At 46.9% G+C, this 20,345-nt stretch overlaps 2 protein-coding genes across 2 annotated transcripts; both read left to right on the top strand.

Annotated features, from left to right (window-relative positions):
• Nucleotides 1–786: 786 nt before the first annotated feature.
• Nucleotides 787–17,300, top strand: LOC124482602 (golgin subfamily A member 6-like protein 22). The gene is made up of 8 exons (XM_047043017.1): nucleotides 787–960; nucleotides 1,147–1,177; nucleotides 1,854–2,189; nucleotides 3,314–3,322; nucleotides 7,457–7,468; nucleotides 13,216–13,221; nucleotides 15,256–15,324; nucleotides 16,246–17,300. The coding sequence occupies exons 2-8, from the start codon at nucleotides 1,156–1,158 to the stop codon at nucleotides 17,298–17,300; spliced, it is 1,509 nt and encodes a 502-aa protein (XP_046898973.1). The 5' UTR covers nucleotides 787–960; nucleotides 1,147–1,155.
• Nucleotides 17,276–20,315, top strand: LOC124482601 (trichohyalin-like). The gene is made up of 5 exons (XM_047043016.1): nucleotides 17,276–17,687; nucleotides 17,778–17,846; nucleotides 17,933–18,007; nucleotides 18,208–18,312; nucleotides 18,562–20,315. Exons 1-5 carry the CDS (start codon nucleotides 17,276–17,278, stop codon nucleotides 19,848–19,850), a joined length of 1,950 nt encoding a protein of 649 aa, XP_046898972.1. The 3' UTR covers nucleotides 19,851–20,315.
• Nucleotides 20,316–20,345: the final 30 nt, after the last annotated feature.

The raw sequence follows: 20,345 nt of genomic DNA, 5'->3' as shown, positions 1-20,345 counted from the left end.
AACACTTTCTTCATTAACACCATGATACAGTGACTGACAGTAGTGACTCTGTTCCTCCTGAGTTTGCCTCAGAGTCACTGGTCTCATGAGAACTTCTGCCCCTTCTAGAACTTCCTCAGTAGAACTGTGCTGCTCTCTGCTGGCCTCAACCTCTCCTGCAGGGGGCTGACTTTCTGACTGCTGCCTCCAGCCAGCCTCAGAAGAAGGAGAACATAGTTAATATGTAACTACTTCTGATTACCTTAATGAACTCTGCCCTTAAAGGAGTGAAGAGAGAGAGAGGGAGTCTGAAGGAGAGTTTCAGGTGAATCATTCCAGACTGCCTATGCACTATGTTGTAATAGTGTTTTATAAATGCTGTGAGGTTCTAAAGAAAGAGACCATGTCCTGTTTCTTGCCCACAAACACTGCAGACCCACAGGTTGCCACAACACAAATGTACAAACACATACACGAACACCCACTCTAAATACACATGTAAACATACACCCACACACGACCTGACACGTAAAATATATAATTGTCTCAAACTTCCTTTGACCAATAACCTCTGATCTTGATAACATGATAAGGTAAATGTTCCTCCTGAATTTGCTCCTTCTAGAACTTCCTCAGTAGAACTGTGCTGCTCTCTGCTGTCCTCAACCTCTCCTGCAGGGGGCTGACTTTCTGACTGCTGCCTCCAGCCAGCCTCAGAAGAAGGGAAATGTCTGCATGTGTGAAGAGTAACTTTGGTGTTTCATCTGCAGTTCCTCATCTGACCTCTAGGGATGGAGGAGGGGTTATACACACCTGTTCCCCACCCAGGTTAAAGTACAAGTGTTTCTACAGTACAGCAGACACGTTAAGAAAATACGTTTAGATCATACGTACAACCATGGAAAGGTATTAATTACAGGTAGCTAGAGATTTATATTAAACATCTGCCTGATAAAGTATTGGAATTCAAGTTCAGTAAAGGTAAGAAAATATCTTGATGTGTTCATGTCCGTATTGAGGAAACAGCAGCAAAAACATGTTTCTGTGTGACTCAAAGGTCAGAAGAATAAAGTCCTTGTGGTTTGCCATGTCAAATGGAACAATAATGAAACCGTCATGTTTTGTGATGTTTTAGCATGATCAAGTTGTGTAACTGTCTCTATACAGGAAGGACACATGGCAGAGGCCGGTCAACACAGTAAGTGGACACAAGTAGTCATTGTTTGCATTGAAACATTAAGAATAAATGTACAGACATGTTCAGATATGTTCACAATCTGACATCCCTCTAGTCATTAAATGAACACATTTCATAATAAATGAACATATGCAGTATACAAACATGATGTTTGTTTTTATGCTATCATTCTGCTGTGTTGTGTGTAACCCTCTCTACAACCATCCATGCTGCTGTGTTGTATATAACCTCTCCATACTGGTTACATTATCATCCATGCTGCTATGTTGTATATAACCTCTCCATACTGGTTACATTATCATCCATGCTGCTGTGTTGTATATAACCTCTCCATACTGGTTACATTATCAACCATGCTGCTGTGTTGTATATAACCTCTCCATACTGGTTACATTATCAACCATGCTGCTGTGTTGTATATAACCTCTCCATACTGGTTACATTATCATCCATGCTGCTGTGTTGTATATAACCTCTCCATACTGGTTACATTATCATCCATGCTGTCCTTCATGTTTGCTACTGATGTGAGTTTAGATTCTTCCTCCATGTCTCTCTAGGTTGAGTGTGTATAGAGCATATAGAGTCTGTGTGTGATTGTTACTTCATAGATGCAGACTGGATACTTGTCCTGAACCTGCAGAGATGTCAGTACTGTTTCTCTTCTCCCCAACAGATGAGTTTAAACTCGGGGTACGACAGAGGGTTGTGGTGGCTGATAGGGGAAAGGATGTTACCCTCTCATGTCACCTCTCTCCTGAGACCAGCGCTGTTGCCATGACAATCAGGTGGTTTAAGAAGACAGAGTGTATTTACCTGTATAAGAATGGCCAGGTGATAGAGGGGAGGGGCTATGAGGGCAGAGTGAGTCTGGTCACCCAGGAGCTGGAGAGAGGCAACGTGTCTCTGACGCTGAGAGACTACAAGCATGAGTCAGATAAAGGAGTGTACATCTGTCAGGTCACCTCTGGAGGACAGAAGGAGGAGGATGCCGTGTATCTATGGAACAGGGGTAAGTGTTCTACGGCTACAGAACAGGATTATGCACATTTCTACGTACATGAACTATGACAACACAGTCTCTATCTGTACAAATACAATTATACTTTCACATGTAAATTATGAGTTAGAGCATTAGAGGTGTTCTGACTTATCTGGTTATGCTGCCCATTCTAACCCCTCTATACTCTAAGCTTGTAGAGATGTACAGTATTGGAAGAGACAGGCTCACATCACTTAGTAGTGATGCACATTAGTGAAGAATATGTTGACCAAACAATGCACTCAAATGCATGTGACATCACTTAATTATCTTACTGGATTTTGTGAAAGATGATTATTCTGAGTTGTTATATTCTCTCAGTAAAACATGAAATGCTGTAGTCTATATGTGGAGATGAAGAACAGTCATCCTCTTCATGAAAGAGCCTGAACACAGAACACAGGAGCTCCATAGATTACACTGATGGATGTTGATATAGGACTACTGACATAGAGCAGCGGTAGCTGTCGGAGAAATTTAGAATGGAACATTATGATCTGAAAATACTGGTGCTAGCATTCCTTGCCAGCAGAGAACCCTCTCCCCACATGACCTATAGATGACACTAGGCTTACGTAAACAACCTGACCTAGGCTGACCATTATCATACTAGAGGTGCAATAAATGTGTTTAACCTTATCTATGTTGAGTGACTCATATGGTCAAGCCTAGGATCAGAGAACTCTGTAAGTTTCCACGTGCACGCGCACTCTGTCTCTGGGATCGATCATATTGACAGCTGACATGCTGAGGAGGAGACTTCTCACCAATACATGGTCTTAAGTGAAGACTGGGGAGCTAGACAAACTTTGTGTTGAGACTTTGTCTCCTGCTGGCAAGCATTAAACTATTGTACTTTCTTTGAATCCAACGACTCTGTGCATTACTTGATAAAGAAATGATCTTAAATCAGTATCTCAGAGCAGCATTTTATCCTTGCTCTTCGGTCATCTGCTTATGATAATAATGATGTATTAATATCATAGGCTCGTTAACGTTAATTCTGTTGACTCACACATTTGTAAATAATGTGTTGGTACTATTTTGTAATATAATTGGTGTTTTAATGATCTATTTCATTTCTTTTTAAACAGGGTACTTGGGTGAGTAATTTCTAACTGCTACATTAAAACAACACTAAGTTAAAAAAATTACCTCCATCTGTTAGCTAGTAAACATTACACTAAAGTACGTTAGTGTTGTCAAAAGTTCAGAGCAAACCAGAGTTCACAACACAGACATGGGAGATGAGGTCTAGGAAGGTATCTTGTAGATGATGGTAGGATATGAGGAGTGATGGTGAATGTTGTGGACAGGCTGGGAGCAGAAGTCAGTTACTTTGGAGGATGTTTTGAGGGTAGTTGCAGAGCAAGGTAAAGCCATTAGTGAGTTAACACAGGCTGTAAAGAATCTCGTTACTCCAGAGGTAGGCACTAGTAGAAGGACTAGCAGTAACCTGAAGACACAACCACAATTCACAGAGGAGGGCAAACCCATATGTTTCAGTGTCAGTCAGAGGGACGTATCACAAGGAATTGCCCCACAAGGGAAATGTAACCGGAAAAGATAGCACTGTGTCTGGTGTGCAGGGAAACGAGACCCCCGGTTGTTTTGAGTGTAGCAGTTCGGGGGTGCACCTCAGACTCATCTACAGTCAGCCCATCTCATGACCAGTTATTAGAGCATGCTGTGGGAACATGTCCTGTAGTGGAGTTCAAGATTGGGGAGGTTGTAGCGTCTTGTCTATTGGATAGAGGCAGTCAAGTAAGCAGTATTTCAGAAGGGTTCTTTCTGAAACATTTGGGCAGGGAGGATGGAGATATGCTCTCTACAGCTGGTTGGCTCAAGTTAACAGCAGCCAACAGTTTAGACATACCCTATCTGGGGTGTCTAGAGTTAGTGGTGGAGACAATGGGCATGACAGTTCCAGACTGGGGGTTCTTGGTGGTGAAAGATCCTCAGAGTCTCCAGATGTCAGTGCCTGGAATTATAGATATAAACATGAACAACAGGTGCCGACAGTTAGTACATGCTGAATTTGAGACTACTTTAGAAGGAGAGTTAGATTGGGATTGGAGAAATGTTATCCAGCAAGTGCAATAAGGTAAAGTTGACAAAAAGGCCATGGCTAGATTAGCTGGCAAAGAGAAAGTATACATACCTGCAGCGTCCGTGGTAACAGTGAGGGCCCAGGGGCATGTCAAAGGTGCAAAGCAAGGGGAACAGTTGTTGGTAGAATGTGTTAACACCTCTCTACCTGATGGGCTCATAGTTCTCCCTATGCTTGTTGACCATCACCGTCATGGGTTTTCCATACAAGTAGCACATTTGTCACAGGAGGATATGTGGCTCCATCCCAGAACCCGACTAGGTGTCTTGTCTGTAGTGGAGTACCAGAACTCTGAGCGTCCTGTGAAGTTAAGTTTCAGCGTATTTCTGTGAGTATTGAACAAGTTACTGTTGATGTAAAGGATGTACAGGACCCAAATAACTTGCAGTTTATCTTAGGTCGGGTAGACATTGGTGGTACTAAAGATCAGCAGGTGGAGTTAAGTGCAGCCTTTGCAAAATATACAAATGTTGTTGCCCTTGAGGATGAAGACCTCGGGTGTACAGGTAGCAGCAGAGAAGTGGGACCAGCATAAAGCACCATTCACCACTCTGTTTGGGCTATATGAACATCTGGAGATGATAATGGGTGTCTGTCATGGAACTGCAAACTTTCAGAGGTCGATGCAAGCTATCATGAGTGATCTAATTTCCCAGATAATGTTCACAAGTTCAGTAACACACCAGAGATTGAATAATGATATACTTTTTTTGAAGCAGGGCTGGTAGCAGAGCCAGGCCTGATTAGTGGTGGAGGTTGGTAGCAGAGGCAGGCCTGGGGTCCTAAGAGGACGAGAGTGTGTTTACTGGGAAGTGCAGAATGAATGATGATGATGATGATGATGTGAAGGATGTGCATGCATAGTTACCAGACATTGAACTCGGGGTGTGGCAGAGAGTCCTAGTGGGTCACGGCCGAGCAGCAGCTCAAGCAGATCCCCAAAAGGAACAGACTCACCTAGCGGGCTGCAGCGAGGCTGATGCCAGCCTGAGTGTGGTGAAGGTCAGGGAGGTTGGTCCTGACGTACGAGCGGTATGCCTGGGAGGACCAGCGACCCAGGAGCTGGATGGTGTGGTCGGCCACGCTTTGGCTGGAAGCCGAGGAGGCCGCACCGATCCTGAAAGAACGTGCTGAGTAAAGAGAAGGGTCGTTACCTGATTTGGTGAGGATGAGGCGGAGATGATGGTGGAACCAGAAACAGGAGGCGACCTGATTCCGTGGTGAATAGTGGGCTGGAGGGGAGGGCATGACTTCCTAATTTGGAAAGAACCAGGTTATGCAGACACTCATAGGGGCTGAGGGGAGAGTTGAGGCAGAAGAGGAAGATGGGAACACTGATCAGTTACCAGGCATTGAAATCTGGGTGTGGCAGAGAGTCCTAGTGGGTCACGGCCAGGGGCAGTTTTAGGCACGGGCAGACCAGGCAGCCGCCCGGGGCTCCATGAAGAGACAGGCGGCATTTTCCGCAATTGTTGTGTTTGGTGCCCTCTGCTGGCATAAAAAAGGTGTTGCAATTGTGTTTGTGCCATTCGTTCCGTGTACTTGGTAGGGGCGGCCGGCGGTGGAGGGGGGCGGCAGTGGTAAACGTCGTCCCAGGGATGGGGGGTGTAAGGGAAAAACTTGCCTGGAGCACCAAATATGTTAGGACCGCCACTGGTCACAACTGAAGGCCAGGAGGAACATGGCCTCTAGGGTGGAATCGGTGGAAGGGGAGGAGTAGCCAGTGTGCAGTGTGTGTATGTAGGCTGCTAGCAGGTCGGCAGTGAGGGGGAGCCGTGCGGAAGGAGAGCGGGGATCTAGGCGCTTAAGGCCTTTCATAAGGAGGGAGGTCTGACTGTGGGAGATGGCTGTGCAGGGGGAACCGGAGAGCAACTTGCAAAAGAAGTTGATGCCACTGAGGTCCACGTGGATGGTGGAAGTGTGGATGGAGAGGTGCGTGTGAGCGTAGGAGATGAAAGTAGTAAGGCGGGGGGCCGGGGGCCAGGCTCAGGAGCCGGGCGGGCCGCGACCGTGCACTCCAGGGACGGGTGGGAAGGAGCGCCACACAGGGAGCAGGGCAGGGCGGACCGGGCAGCCAAAACACCACAATAGATTTCATTGTCCAGCGAGCCCCAGTAGGTGGCCTCATTGAATTGCTGGAGCCGCCTCGGAGGAGAACCCGGAGAACAAGGAGGAGCAGGGAGGGGAACGTGGGGGTGGGAGGGGAGGCAAGAGGCAGGAACAGGGCGGGACAGGGAGACACGACCCTTCTGTGTTTTTTTACACTTATCTCGTAATGCTGCCTATTCTAACCACTATATCAGCCTGTTGCTCTACATTAACTATGATGACACAGTCTCTCTGCATACAGAAACCATTATACTTTCAAATGTAAGTAGGAGTTGAAGCATTAGTGGTGGTTAGCTGGTTATGCTGCCTATTCTAACCACTCTATACTCTCAGCTTGTTTAAATCCACAGTGTTTGAACAGACAGGCTCACACCACTTAGCAGTGATACATATTAGTGAAGAAGATGTTGAACTAACAGGACACTCCATAGCTTACACTGATGTCCAGCCATGCTAGTGGGAGGTGACTAAGAGTCAGACAAGTTGTGGGAATGAGGGCGTCAAAAGTGTTTATTAAACTAAAGGAACTTAAACACCAATGTTTAGTGTGGTAATCAAGGGAATCAGTACTGTATGGAGTGGATTTGTGAATGTTTGTATGTGTAGGGTGGTGTAAGATGTGAACCAAGATTAAGGGTTGCCACAAACAATGATCAATGTTGTGATGATGGAGAGAGATATCCTGAAGAGAGGTCCAGCTTATATAGGTGCAGCACAGATGTTCCCCATCAGTGATCATGGCTCCTCCCCCTGCCTGCCATCCTGGAACTGAAACAAACACACAGAAACAGCAGACAGGGAGAGGAGACCGTAACACTGATACATGTTGATGCTGATGACTGTTAACATAGAGCAGCTGCATATCAGAGCAGCATTATATCCTTACTCTCTGTCCATCTGGTTACTAACATCATCATGTTATTCTTCATCATTGATTAACAACAACACACACTGATAGTTTACTGATATGTTCTGTTGTGATGATGTTTTAACTTTTATTCTCTATCCTTTAACACAGATTATGCTAAAGGTGAGTAATTGTCCTTGTTTAATGTCACATAACATCATGTTTGTTTTAGACTTCAAAGATGACACTGCTACTGTTTTCTTTAATATTTCATGGTGCCATTGTTTAAATATCCCCCGAACACGTAGTTTTAGTTAGTCAAGGTTCAGAGTTCTCAGTTGAAAATGTAAAGACTGTGTTCTTCACAAGGAGGAAGGTAGTGGAGGAGGTCTGCATGATGTTGTATGGGAATGGTTTGGAAAACGAGCAGATATTCAGGTTTCTGGACTCTAAGTGGTTGTCACGTGCAAGAAGGTGATCAGTGATGTGTGTTTCCAGGAAGGTGTGGACAGAGGACCCACCAGGGCCTCCATGAAGATGTATGTGGTTCTGGTTAGAGCAGGAATATATTATGGGTGCAGCAGCTATGTTGCAGCAGCTATGTTGCAGCAGCTATGTTGCAGCAGCTATGCAGGAAGGAAGGCACGGAGGGGGCAGGGCCAGGCCAAGCAGGGGCAGGGTCATGCGCAGGGCAGAAGGGCGGCGGAGAGCCCATGGAGGAGACTAACGGCACAAACAGGGCAGGAAGGCCGGCGAGGACGATAGCCAGATCCGGGGCAGGGAGGGCGGGAGGCAGGGAAACGGGGGCGGGTGCGAAAAAGGCAGGAACCCACCAGGTGCGGCACAGTGCCCGGCAGCAGGAGAGGCAGGGCAGGAGCAGGAGGCGGAGGCAGGAGCGGGCAGGGTGCCGATGAGAAGGGCAGCAGCCAGAGCGGGCGGGAAGTCTGGACCGGAGCCTGCCAGCAGGAAGCAGCCCAGAGGGAGGGAGACACGGGGGAAGGTCTGGAAGCAGAGGGGGCCACGGGGCGGACAGGGGGAGGGGCCGGGGCCAGCGTGAAGGTAGGGACGGCCGGAGCCGTCTATGCAAACTGTATGGGGTCAAGAAAAGCTGCACTACGTCTTCACACCCAACTGGAAATGCCCAGTGTGAAAGGTTCAACAGAACCCTACATGAGCTGCTACGCACCCTCCCTCCAGACAAGAAACACAGATGGACAGAACATTTGCCTGAGTTGGTACATGCGTACAATATGACACCACACGCAAAAAGCTGGATATTCTCGACATTTTCTGTTGTTGAGCCGTATCTCCCCTTGGATGCTCTGTTGGAGCATCTAACCCATTGAGAAAGGCCAGAACGTGTATCTTGTATCTCAAGAACAGACCAATGGGAAGAAATAAGATCCAAGATGCTTGGGTGTCAACTCCTGAGGTAGTGATTGAGATACAGGGTCCAACATATACAGTGGAACCTGTAGATGGAGGACCTGTCCTGAACGTAAACAGAGTGGATATTAGACCTTGTGGGAGTCTCCCTGTCCATACTCCATGGAGGAGAAGCAAAGGCTCTGTTTCAGTGTCAGTAACATCACAGATTCAGAGTCAGATGTTGAGGATTCAGAAGATGAAGTGTTGTGGTAGGAGATTACTCCTAGGCCCAGTCAAACCTCAGACAGTGAAAGAGTAGCAGTTCTTGTTGGTGAGGTTCCAGTGTCAATTATAACTGAATATGATCCTGACGATCTTGAGCCTGAACCAGTGGATGAACCGAGTCCAAGACCTGTCCCTGCTCCCTACAGGAGAACCAGGCGACATGCAGGGCAACATTCAAATCCTTATCATGAGCCTGGGTCTGCTTTGGATGCTGTGTCAATTAGTCCAGCGGCAGTTTGTCAAATACTAGCCAGTTTAGGGACAGTTTTCTTTTGAGAGGTTTTGAAGGAGATGAAGAACTCTCTTTCAGTCACTGAGGACAGTAACTTAATAAGGGGAGTGTTACCAGGTGGATCTGGGGAAGTAGTTAGGGAAAGCGGGTAATGCTGTTGTCTCTTTTAAATCAGTCAGAGAGGCAGTGACGTAAGTTCCTAGCAGGAAGTTAGATCGGCGAGTCCTTGAATGTGGCACGGTAGGCGACGTTGTGCGTTGTGGTGCCGAAGGAATATAACCGTGAGCAGACTTTTGGATTTGCGTGGTGTCGTGTTCGAAGTTGAACCATTGAAGTGCCACTACTGTATTTTGATCTGTGATCTGTTGGGTTACTGTTCTTTTTAAGAGTTTAGTAACACACCAGTGATTGAAAAATGGTCTGCTTTTATTGAAGTAGGGCTGGTAGCAGAGCCAAGCCTGATTAGTGGAGGAGGCTGGTAGCAGAGCCAAGCCTGATGCAGGTTGGTGGAGGCTGTGGAAGAAATTGGGATTCCCTGTGTGCTTACATTATTCACTTATCAATAGAACTAGTCGTTGGATACTAGTTAGTACGTTCCCATGTCAGCTTGCTATTAATAAGAGTAGATTGTGTCTATGTGTCAGGGTTAATAGATGTTAGGGGTCAGAAGAAAGTACTGGGTAAACGTTCCTTGTCATGATTACAAGGAGAGCTCCAACTATGAACTCTCTAGTCTGAGAGTTGTCATGTGTTGGGAGCTGTGAATCTCTTTCTCTGAGACGGTTGTAACATCATTACTGCCTGACTGTCACTATCTATGTTTACTTTCTTGTGCCCTATCTTGTGGTTTATTTTCAGAGGTCTGGTTTTGGCTCCCAATCTGCACATTGGTAATACTTATTAAAATCCGGAACTTAACTGAACGTAGTCACTCAGTTTATGAAGAGACGGACAAAACACTTTCTTCATCAAGGCTGGTAGCAGAGCTGAGCCTGGGGTCCTAAGAGGACGAGAGTGTGCGCTGGGATGTGCAGAATGAATGAGGATGATGATGATGTGAAGGGTGCATGCATAGATACCAGGCATTGAACACTGGGTGTGGCAGAGAGTCCTAGAGGGTCAAGGCCAGGGGCAGTTTTAGGCACGGGCAGACCGGGCAGCAGCCTGGGGCGCCATGAAGAGACAGGCGGCATTTTCCTCTATTTCTGTGTTTGGCGCCCTCTACTGGCATAAATAAGGTGTTGCAAGTGTGTTTGTGCCATTCCTTCCGTGTACCTGGTAGGGGCGGCCGGCGGGGGAGGGGGGCGGCAGTGGTAAACGTCGTCCCGGGGGTGGGGGGTTTAGGGGAAAAAATTGCCTGGAGTGTCAAATGTGTTAGGACCGCCACTGGTCATGACTGAAGGCCAGGAGGAACATGGCCTCTAGGGTGGAATCGGTGGAAGGGGAGGAGTAGCCAGTGTGCAGTGTGTGTATGCAGGCGGCTAGCAGGTCGGCAGTGAGGGGGAGCCCTGTGGAAGGAGAGCGGGGATCTAGGCGCTTAAGGCCTTTCATAAGGAGGGAGGTCTGACTGTGGGAGATGGCTGTGCAGGGGGAACCGGAGAGCAACTTGCAAAAGAAGTTGATGCCAATGAGGTCCACGTGGATGGTGGAAGTGTGGATGGAGAGGTGCGTGTGAGCGTAGGAGATGAAGCTGCCGATGGAAAGAAGGTGGAATGAGGGGAAGCTGGTGAGCAGTGTGGAAGGACTTGAAGCACTTCCAGGCTGTCCAGTAGGTGGAGAGTGTACGGGGGGACAGACCTTGGAGGAGGGCATCTTGGGTGTGGAGGTGAAGGTCGTGGAGGGGTGCCGTCATGGGAAGGTTGTACAGGAAAACGGAGGGACCGGAGTGGGAAGGGGGTCCTTCTCTGGGGCCAAGCGTCTGAATGTGTGGAGGGAGAGACGGTAGAGGGAGTCAGCAATGGTGTTGTGGTGACCGGGGATGTGAGCGGCTCTGATGATGAACTGATGTGTGACTGAAAGACAAGTGAGGCGGCGGATGAAGGGCATGGCGGTGATGGAGTCTGATCGGACTTTATTGATCCAGGAGACGACGGCAGTGTAGTCGGAGTGGATGAGGATGGATTGGCTTGACCATTCATGGCCCCAGAGGAGGGCGGCGATGATGATGATGGGGTAGACCTGGTGAAGATGAGGGGGTCAGTGAGGGAGAAGGGCAGGAAGGGAACTTGGAAGGCCATGGGGAAGAGAACCAGCAGCCGTTGTAGTAGCAGCTGAAACTAGAGGAGGGGGAATCAACCTCTCCTTCTGCAGCAGGATGGGGCGGCCCCGGTGGTCGGTGCCCACAGGGCCGGACAGGAGGGGCTGTGGGGTGATGGGGTGGGGAGGGGCAGGGGGGCTGGAGGAGGTGAAAGCTGTCAGGCTCAGGGGCCGGGGGCCAGGCTCAGGGGCCAGGCGGGCTGCGACCGTGCACTCCAGGGACGGGTGGGAAGGAGCGCCACACAGGGAGCAGGGAAGGGCGGACCGGGCAGCCAAAACACCACAATAGTTTTGATTGTCCAGCGAGCCCCAGTAGGTGGCCTCATTGAATTGCTGGAGCCGCTCCGCGGCCTCGAAGGAGAACCGGAGGTGATACGTGTAAAACCTGGAGCCCCCGAACCGTAGTGGAGCTGCAGGATGAGGGAGAGATAGTCGTCCAGCTCCGCCCGGCGCCTGGGAAAGAAGGAACAGACGACGTCCTGGAACAGGGAGAACGTGGAAGAGAACTCTGCTGCCGTGAGCTCCCGTCACCGCGCAGGTTCAGGGTGGAGGAGCAGGACGGGGCCACAGGACCCACGATGGTGCGGGGGGCAGAGACCTGGGACGGGGGGAGAAGGTCGGCCAGGTCCACGTAATCACCCTGGAGGATGGCTGGCTGGAGGGAGACACGGGGAAAGGTCTGGAAATAGAGGGGGATTTCCGATCGGGAAAACCGGATCCCCAAACTCGGAGGAGGCGCTGCAGGCCGGCAATACAAGGCCCCAGAGGCGGAGACCTCGGAGGACGGCAGAACCGACGGTAAACAGCAACGGGAGCAGCAGACACACAAACACACAGCAGAGAAGACAGAGAGGCAACGAGATATACGCAAGCCAAACAATAACATGCTAGCACAAGGACCAGAGAAACGGAACAGACTTCATGCAGAACTCGTAATTGAAAACGGGGAGTCGGGTTTGGTCATGTTCCTCCGTGCTTTAACTGGGCTGATGGGTATCAGTTGATTGGAGTGAAGGAGGAGTCTTGGTGCGCTATCTTCCTCCCGAACTTCAGTTAATCTAACTTCATTAAAACATGCTATCATGTTTTGATCAGTTTAGAGGGAACTTTGATCAAGCTGTAGTTTGATGGACAGAGTGTATTAACCTGTATAAGAATGTCCAGGTGATAGAGGGGAGGGGCTATGAGGGCAGAGTGAGTCTGGTCACACAGGAGCTGGAGAGAGGCAACTTGTCTCTGAGGCTGAGAGACTACAGGAGGTCAGATAGAGGAGGGGACATTTGTCATGTCATCTTAGTGTGGGTTTGTGGTCCAGGGAGGGTCATTGTTCTATAGGTAAAGAACATAATTATGAACATCTCTACAATAAGTAAGACAACACAGTCTTTCTGCATGTACAAATACAATTATACTTTCAAATGTAAGTAGGAGTTGGAGCATTAGAGGTGGTTAGCTGGTTATGCTGCCCATTCTAACCACTCTATAATCTAAGCTTGTATATATCTACAGCGTTTGATAACACAGGCTTAGCAGTGGTGCATAGTGAAGAACATGTTGAAAAAAACATGCAACTCATAGCGACATAGATTACACAGATGTATGTTGATGTAGGACCATTAACATACAGCAGCTGCATCTCATAGAGCATCCTTGCTTTCAACAAATCTGGTTACTGACACCAACATGTTATTCATCATCAATGTTTAAGATGAACTCACACAGTATACTGATGTGTTCTGTTTTAATGATGTTTTAACTTTCTATTTCATATCCTTCTTCACAACTTCAGCATACGGTGAGTAATTTCATATATCTGTTTCATGACATACAACATCATGGGTTAAAAATGTACCAATACATTTCAGACTTCAAAGATGAAACTGCTCCTGTTTTCTTTTAAATGTCATGGTGCCATTATTTCAATATCTGAAAACTCTCCCTTCATGGTCAAACCTGTGAGCAGAGATACACTCACAGTATTATTCTGATGTATCCCATAATAAGGCTGCTCCCAGGTACAACATCACATAGAGAAGGACCCTAATAAGGAGAGGATGAATACAATGTGTTATAAACTCTCACCTTTAAGATATTTTGGCATAGAAAGTATGCATCTAGGCTGTCCTCTAACATGTATTAAAACATACTATCATGTTCTGATCTGTTTAGAGGGAACTTTGATCTAGCTGTAGTTTGATGGACAGAGTGTATTAACCTGTATGAGAATGGCCAGGTGATAGAGGGGAGGGGCTATGAGGGCAGAGTGAGTCTGGTCACCCAGGAGCTGGAGAGAGGCAACTTGTCTCTGAGGCTGAGAGACTACAGGAGGTCAGATAGAGGAGGGGACATTTGTCAGGTCATCTACAAGTGGGTTTGTGGTTCAGGGAGAGTCATTGTTCTGAAAGTAAAGAACATGATTATGAACATCTCTACATTAACTATGATGACACAGTCTCACCAGGGCCTCCATGAAGATGTATGTGGTTCTGGTTAGAGCAGTAATATATTATGGTTGCAGCAGCTATGTTGCAGCAGCTCTGCTCTGACCAAGCTAGACACAGTGCAAGCCCAGGTCCTAACACTGTGCAGTGGGGCAGTATGAGGACAGGGTAATAATAATAATACATTTTATTTATATAGTGCTTTTCAAAATACTCAGTCACTTTACATGGTTAAAATAAACATAAAACAAGTACATCATATAAAATCACAGCATTTTTACACATTAAAAGCAGATCTAAAAAGGTGCGTTTTAACTAATGATTTAAAAGTTGACAGGTTGGTGCAGTCTTTGATGGGTTTGGGGAGTGAGTTCCAAAGGGAGGGAGCGGAGATGGAAAAAGCTCTGTCACCCCAGGTTAGGTGCTTGGCCCTGAGTGGGGTGGACAGGAGGTTGGCATCAGAGGAACGGAGGCAGCGGGAGCCAACTTGGCTGAGATGTTCTGTAGTCGGGTGCTTTCTGTGTACAATGGATGACTACAAATATTCACAAGTGGGTCAAAGGATCCACAGTCTGGTTGAACAGGGCAGCGTTTGTTGTACCTGATAGGGAGGTCATGGTCTGAAAGTGCTTCTAAGATCACCTGGCTGTATTTACAGTGGAGCTGTTGGTGATGTGACTGGCCTTACAGTGGATGGAGGAGGTTGGAGTGGTTATATGCTCAGACTCTAGTGCAGTTCTGATGAGTGTACAGTCCTTCACATCCCACAGTAGACAGGACCTGCTGGATGAGGTGCTCCGAGGTCACAATGGTGTGAGGAGGATGGGGGTGTGGCTAAAACTGATGTGGGTTCCAGAGGTCAGACAGTCTGGTTAAGCAGGCCCTCAGGGAGGAGGGGGGTGAGGTGATGGTGTCTATCAGTAAGGCAGAGGCTGAGGCCCTGATATGGACAGAGGGAAAGGGAGAGGTTAAAGGTGAGTCTGAGGGCTCAGGGCATTACAAGACTGACGGTGGAGGCCTTGTTGTGGGATTGTACAAGCAGAGAGAGATCTTCACTGGTCTTTTTCTAAGAGAAACCAGACCAATAGGGAGGATTTAGATGTCTGTCTCTGGACCACACTCCAGTACAGTAGGTGGTGGTAGTAGACCTACAACAAACCTGCCTAAAACTTAAGAATATTCATTCCATAAATGCTGTATTTGGTTTAGAAATGGAACATGAAATAATTTATAATTTCTACAATTATAATTTATTAAAAGTATTTCAACACAGTTTGCTGTGCTGATGGTATTACAAGTTGAACTGTATATGTTCCAAGTAGCTTGACAGAGAATGTATGACTGCAGTGTAATATATCTAACATGTCAGATCTCCATCATTGTTTCAGCTGAAGAGTATTTACAAAGTGAAAGCCCAGAGGACAAGAGGAGCAGAGAGGAATCTGCTTGTTTGCTTGGTGAGTTTAAAACACTGTTTAAAAGACACATGCAGAACAGTGTAGTGAACAAGGAGAAAGGAATAAAACCTTGTTTGGTTGAACATACATGTACAGTATATTTATTACTGTACTAGGAGTGCTTTGAATCTGTTAAAAAAATCCATCCACAATATTTGCTTAACTGTCGTGCTTAGTTTTTTCAGTGTGTTTCAAAGAAATGTGAAAGTGACTCACTGTTGTGCAAACAAGAGCACTGATGTACTTGATAGGATGGAGAAGAAGTGGGTCCCAGTTTCATAACTGCAATCAGGTCCTATGAAGAGAATATGTGTGCTTTATGTTTACTTCAGGCAGGTAGCTGGTAGATGTTACGGTTAAGTGCTGGGTAGGACCCAAACGCAGGAGAGACAGACAGTGTTTAAACAGAGGTTTTATTCTTGAACTGGGAAACAGGCAGGATACTCAAAGTAACAGAGGCAAGGACAAGACAAAAACTGGACACAAAACAGGAACCTAAATACACAGAACCAAACAAGACACAGGTGGACACAGAACCAAACAAGACACAAGTGGACATGATAACACTAATGAGACATGTAAAATGTAAATGAAAATGTAGAACACAACACCACAGCAATCAACAAGACAGGAGAAAAAAATTACACAGTGACGCAGGGAAACACCAGGGCAGGAGAAGACAGTGACACAGGGACACAGGAACAAAGAATCTAATCTAGCGACAAATCTAGCAACTTTTAACGACTTCTGGTGAGATTTCTTGGGCAACACTGCGTTTGTCAGCATCTAACTCAGTTTAATTTGTCAGGTATTCAGCCTTACAGTATTGCTGAATTAAAAATGTCTACAAATGATCAGCCTGCTAAGTCAGTGATGTATAGATCTACTGCTCTACTACTAAACTCTTCTCATCCCCTCTAGAGAAACAGATGTACAGTAAACTAGTAGACGAGAAAGACCCACTACTAAAAGACAAACAAAAGGAACTAGAGAGAGATATCAGTCAAAGGAAGGACTTAGAGATACATCTGGAACGTTTCAAACATGAGAAGAGGGAGCTGGAAGAGAAACACAAGGAGACAGAGAAAAAGAGGAATGAATTTGAAGCAGAGTTACAGGCATCTAAAGTACAATTAATAGAGAGAGACAAACGACTGGACAGACTACAGAGTGAAGGTAGAGAAAGAGAGACGAGTCTGGATAAGAAGAACAAAGAACTACAAGGGAGAGATGAACTGCTGAAGGAGAGAGAAGACAAGCTAAAGAGGAGGCAGGAGGAACTGGGAGAGAAAAACAAACAACTACAAGAGAGAGACCAACAACTGGAGAGACTAGAGAGTGAAGGTAAAGAGACACAGAAGAGACTGCAAGAGAAGGACATACAATTAGGAAAGAGAGATGAGCTGCTGAAGGAGAGAGATAAAGTGTGTGAAGAGAAAGACAAGCAGCTGAAGGAGAAAGATGATGAACTAAAGAGGAGGCAGGAGGAACTGGGAGAGAAAAACAAACAACTAAAAGAGAGAGACCAACGATTGGAAAGACTAGAGAGTGAAGGTAAAGAGAGAGAGAAGAGACTGAAAGGGAAGGACAAACAACTAGGAGAGAGAGATGAACTTCTAGAGGACAGGAACCAGAAGCTGGAGGAAAAAGACCGACACCTGGAGGAGGTGAACAAGACACTGAGGGAGAGTGAAAAGAGGATAGAAGAGAAGGATTCACTCCTGGAGGAGAGGAATAAACAACTAGAGGACACAGAGAGCAGACTGGAGGAAACCACAACACAACTGAAGGAGAAGAACCAACACCTTCAGGAGAAAGAGACACCACTGGATGACATGACCCAGCAGGTGAGAGAGAAGGAGAGACAACAGGAGGAGCTTAGAAAAGACCTGCAGGACAACAACAACCAAGTACAGAAGCTCACAGTCCAACTGCAGGAGAAAGACTCTGAATGGAGGAGAGGAACCAGAGACTGAGAGAGAAGGAGGGAGAATTAGAAGAGAGAAACCTACGACTGGAGAGACTAGATAGTGAAGGCAAAGAGAGAGAGAAGAGTCTGGAAGAGAAGGACAAACAACTAGGAGAAAGAGATGAACTGCTGAAGGAGAGAGATAAAGTGTGTGATGAGAAAGACAAGCAGCTGAAGGAGAAAGATGAGGAACTAAAGAGGAGGCAGGAGGAACTGGGAGAGAAAAACAAACAACTAGAAGAGAGAGACCAACGACTGGAGAGACTAGATAGTGAATGTAAAGAGACACAGAAGAGACTGCAAGAGACGGACAAACAACTAGGAGAGAGAGATGAACTGCTGAAGGAGAGAGACAGACATGTGGAAGATGTCAAAAATGAAAACATTAAACTTGGTAAGATTTCATGGCGTAACTTGTATTTAATTTCAAGTGTTTTGTATTTGGAAATGGTATCTTCATGGTTTTTATTTTCAATTATTTCAGCACAGCAGATATGTGACCTAAACACTGAGGTAGAGAGACACAGAAATGAGTTATCGGTTAAAACCACTGGTGAGTATTATAATGTGAAGTTTCAGTTTGAATATTTTCCTCTAAATATGATGTCCACTGAATGGTTGTTTCATCTTGTGTGTTAGAGAGAGGAGAGATCTCAGAAGCAGAACCCAAACTACCAATCAGGAGGAGAAACAGCATGGAGCTTCCTCTAAACAGTGAGTCCTCAAATCTGTTAAAACACCTGAATATCTGACCCAGTCCATTCTCTATACACTGGTCATGCACCTACAGGACCCTGTCTAACTCTGGGTTCAGCATCATAGTCAGCTGACTCTGTTGAGGTGAACATCTGGTCTGAATGTCCAGGGTGACCCTCAGGTCAGTAGTTTGAGCTGTGTCCTGTGTTGTGTTGCAGTGGGAGGAGAGACCCCAGATACAGACCCACCACTACCACAGGATGAAGGTTCTACTGTGGTCCCTGGAGTCAGGAGGAGACACAGCATGGATGAGCCTCCAGACAGTGAGTCATCAACTCTGTTACAGACACCTACAAACACCTGAACATCTAACCCATCCTCTACAGTACTGTTCTTACATCTTCTATCCTACTGTATGTTTCATAGTGATCATGGGGTACAGATTTCTTATCTCAAACATACTGATATCCATAACAGTACACTGTTAGACAACATGTTTACTCACGCTTGAGATCATCCAGTCCTCTCCAACTAGACCAGTGGTGTGACCATGTCCCTGTGTTGTGTTGCAGTGGGGGGAGAGAGCAGCAGTCCAGACCCTCCAGTGTCTCCCAGTGTGTCTGAGCTGAGACTGGTGCTGCTGGGGAGGACTGGGGCAGGGAGGAGGGCAGCAGGAAACACCATCCTGGGCAGAGAGGAGTTTGGGGCCCAGGACAGCCCCTCTGCAGTCACCCAGAGGAGTAGGAGGAGAGAGGGGGACGTGTGTGGGAGACGGCTGGTGCTGGTGGACACTCCAGACTGGTTCTGCCCTGGACTCTCTCTGGAGGAGATGAGACAGGATGTGGGGCTGTGTGTCCGTCTGTCCGCCCCTGGACCCCACGCCTTCCTCCTGGTCGTACCAGTGGAGCCCTCTGAGGGGGAGGAGAGAGGAGCCATGGAGAGAATGGAGGACATGTTTGGAGAGGGTTGTTGGGGACACACTGTCATTCTGTTCACCCATGATGACAGTCTGAGAGAGCAGAGCATGGAGGAGTTTCTCCAAACAGGAAGTCAGGACCTCCAGCAGCTTGTAGAGAAATGTGGGAACAGGTACCACGTCCTCAACATGAAGGACAGGGCCCATGGCACTCAGGTCCCAGAGCTGCTGCACCAGGTAGAGGAGATGGTGGCAGGAAACAGAGAGAGCTTCTACAGCAGTCAGACCTACCAGGAGGCAGAGGCCCAGGTCAGAGAGATGGAGGGAAAGATTCAGAGGGAGAGAGAGGAGAAGATACAGAGGGAGGAGACAGAGAGGAAAGAGAAGTTTGAGACAGAGCTGCAGAACTCTCTGAAGAAGATGGAGGGAGTGATCCAGGAGCATGAGGGAGACATTAGAACACTCAGCCATCGAACATCTGAACTGGAGAGACAGGTAAAGGAAGAGAGGGATGAGGAGAAGAAGAGAGAGCTGGAGAGAGAGCTGAAGAGAGAGACTGACCAGAGAGAGGAGATGGAGAGAAAGCTGGAGAGATTTAGAGAGGAGGGAGAGAATGAGAGGAGGGAGAGGGAGGAGAGACACAGGCAGGAGATGGAGGAGTTCAGGGAGGACTATGAAGGAGAGGCCAGAGTTGAAGCAGAGAGAAACCTGATGAAGGTGGTCCTACCTGAGCTACAGAGGAGCATCATGATCTCACACACTAAGATGCAGAGAGACTTCAGCAGACAGATGCAGGAGAAGAATAGAGAGATGCAGGAGAAGAATAGAGAGATAAAGGAGAAGAATAGAGAGATAGAGAATTTGAAGCAAAGACTGATGGGTCTCAGTGGTCAGTTTTTAGTGGAGCTCAATGAAATCAGTGAAAGGAGAAGCTCACATACATAAAGGATGAGAGGGTGAAAGAGGAGAGGAGGACAAGAGTGTAGATGAGAGGAGAGGGGAGATAGAGAGACTTAGGACCAGACTGAGAGATCTCAGTGAAGACTCCTTGACAGAGGTCCATGCTGTAAGAGAAGGTAGTAAAAGGAGCTCTCCTCACATGTAGAGAAACAGAGGGAGGAAGTCAGAGACTTCATTCATACAAACATTGTCAGCTAGAATTGCTGAATTTTACTGTGATCTTTATGACATATTTGTGTTTAGATGTCATGCAGCAGATCTCTGCTAATCGATTTGCCTCCCATGGGGGTTCATGGTTTTAAAATGTAGTTTTTTTGTTTTCATCATCAAACCACCTGTAATACTGATCCATCTTTATGCACATTATGAGTATGTCTTGGTCTTAGTCCTGGTATCAGTCCTTTGTTTGGTCATAAAAGTATATATATATATAACATATTTGTAAAGCATGAATTAAGTTCGATTATATCGTATTTTATA

This window comes from Hypomesus transpacificus, chromosome 20 (genome assembly GCF_021917145.1).
Source record: "Hypomesus transpacificus isolate Combined female chromosome 20, fHypTra1, whole genome shotgun sequence".
NCBI lineage: Eukaryota > Metazoa > Chordata > Actinopteri > Osmeriformes > Osmeridae > Hypomesus > Hypomesus transpacificus.
This window is presented reverse-complemented; position numbering and strand designations above follow the sequence as displayed.

Coding starts and splice junctions, on each gene's coding strand:
- LOC124482602 (XM_047043017.1), top strand. CDS start 1,156: ATGGCAGAGGCCGGTCAACACA. Junction 1,178..1,853: donor GGCAGAGGCCGGTCAACACA/GTAAGTGGACAC, acceptor TCTCCCCAACAG/ATGAGTTTAAACTCGGGGTA. Junction 15,325..16,245: donor GGAATCTGCTTGTTTGCTTG/GTGAGTTTAAAA, acceptor CATCCCCTCTAG/AGAAACAGATGTACAGTAAA.
- LOC124482601 (XM_047043016.1), top strand. CDS start 17,276: ATGGAGGAGAGGAACCAGAGACTGAGAGAGAAGGAGGGAGAATTAGAA. Junction 17,688..17,777: donor AAATGAAAACATTAAACTTG/GTAAGATTTCAT, acceptor CAATTATTTCAG/CACAGCAGATATGTGACCTA. Junction 18,313..18,561: donor CATGGATGAGCCTCCAGACA/GTGAGTCATCAA, acceptor GTTGTGTTGCAG/TGGGGGGAGAGAGCAGCAGT.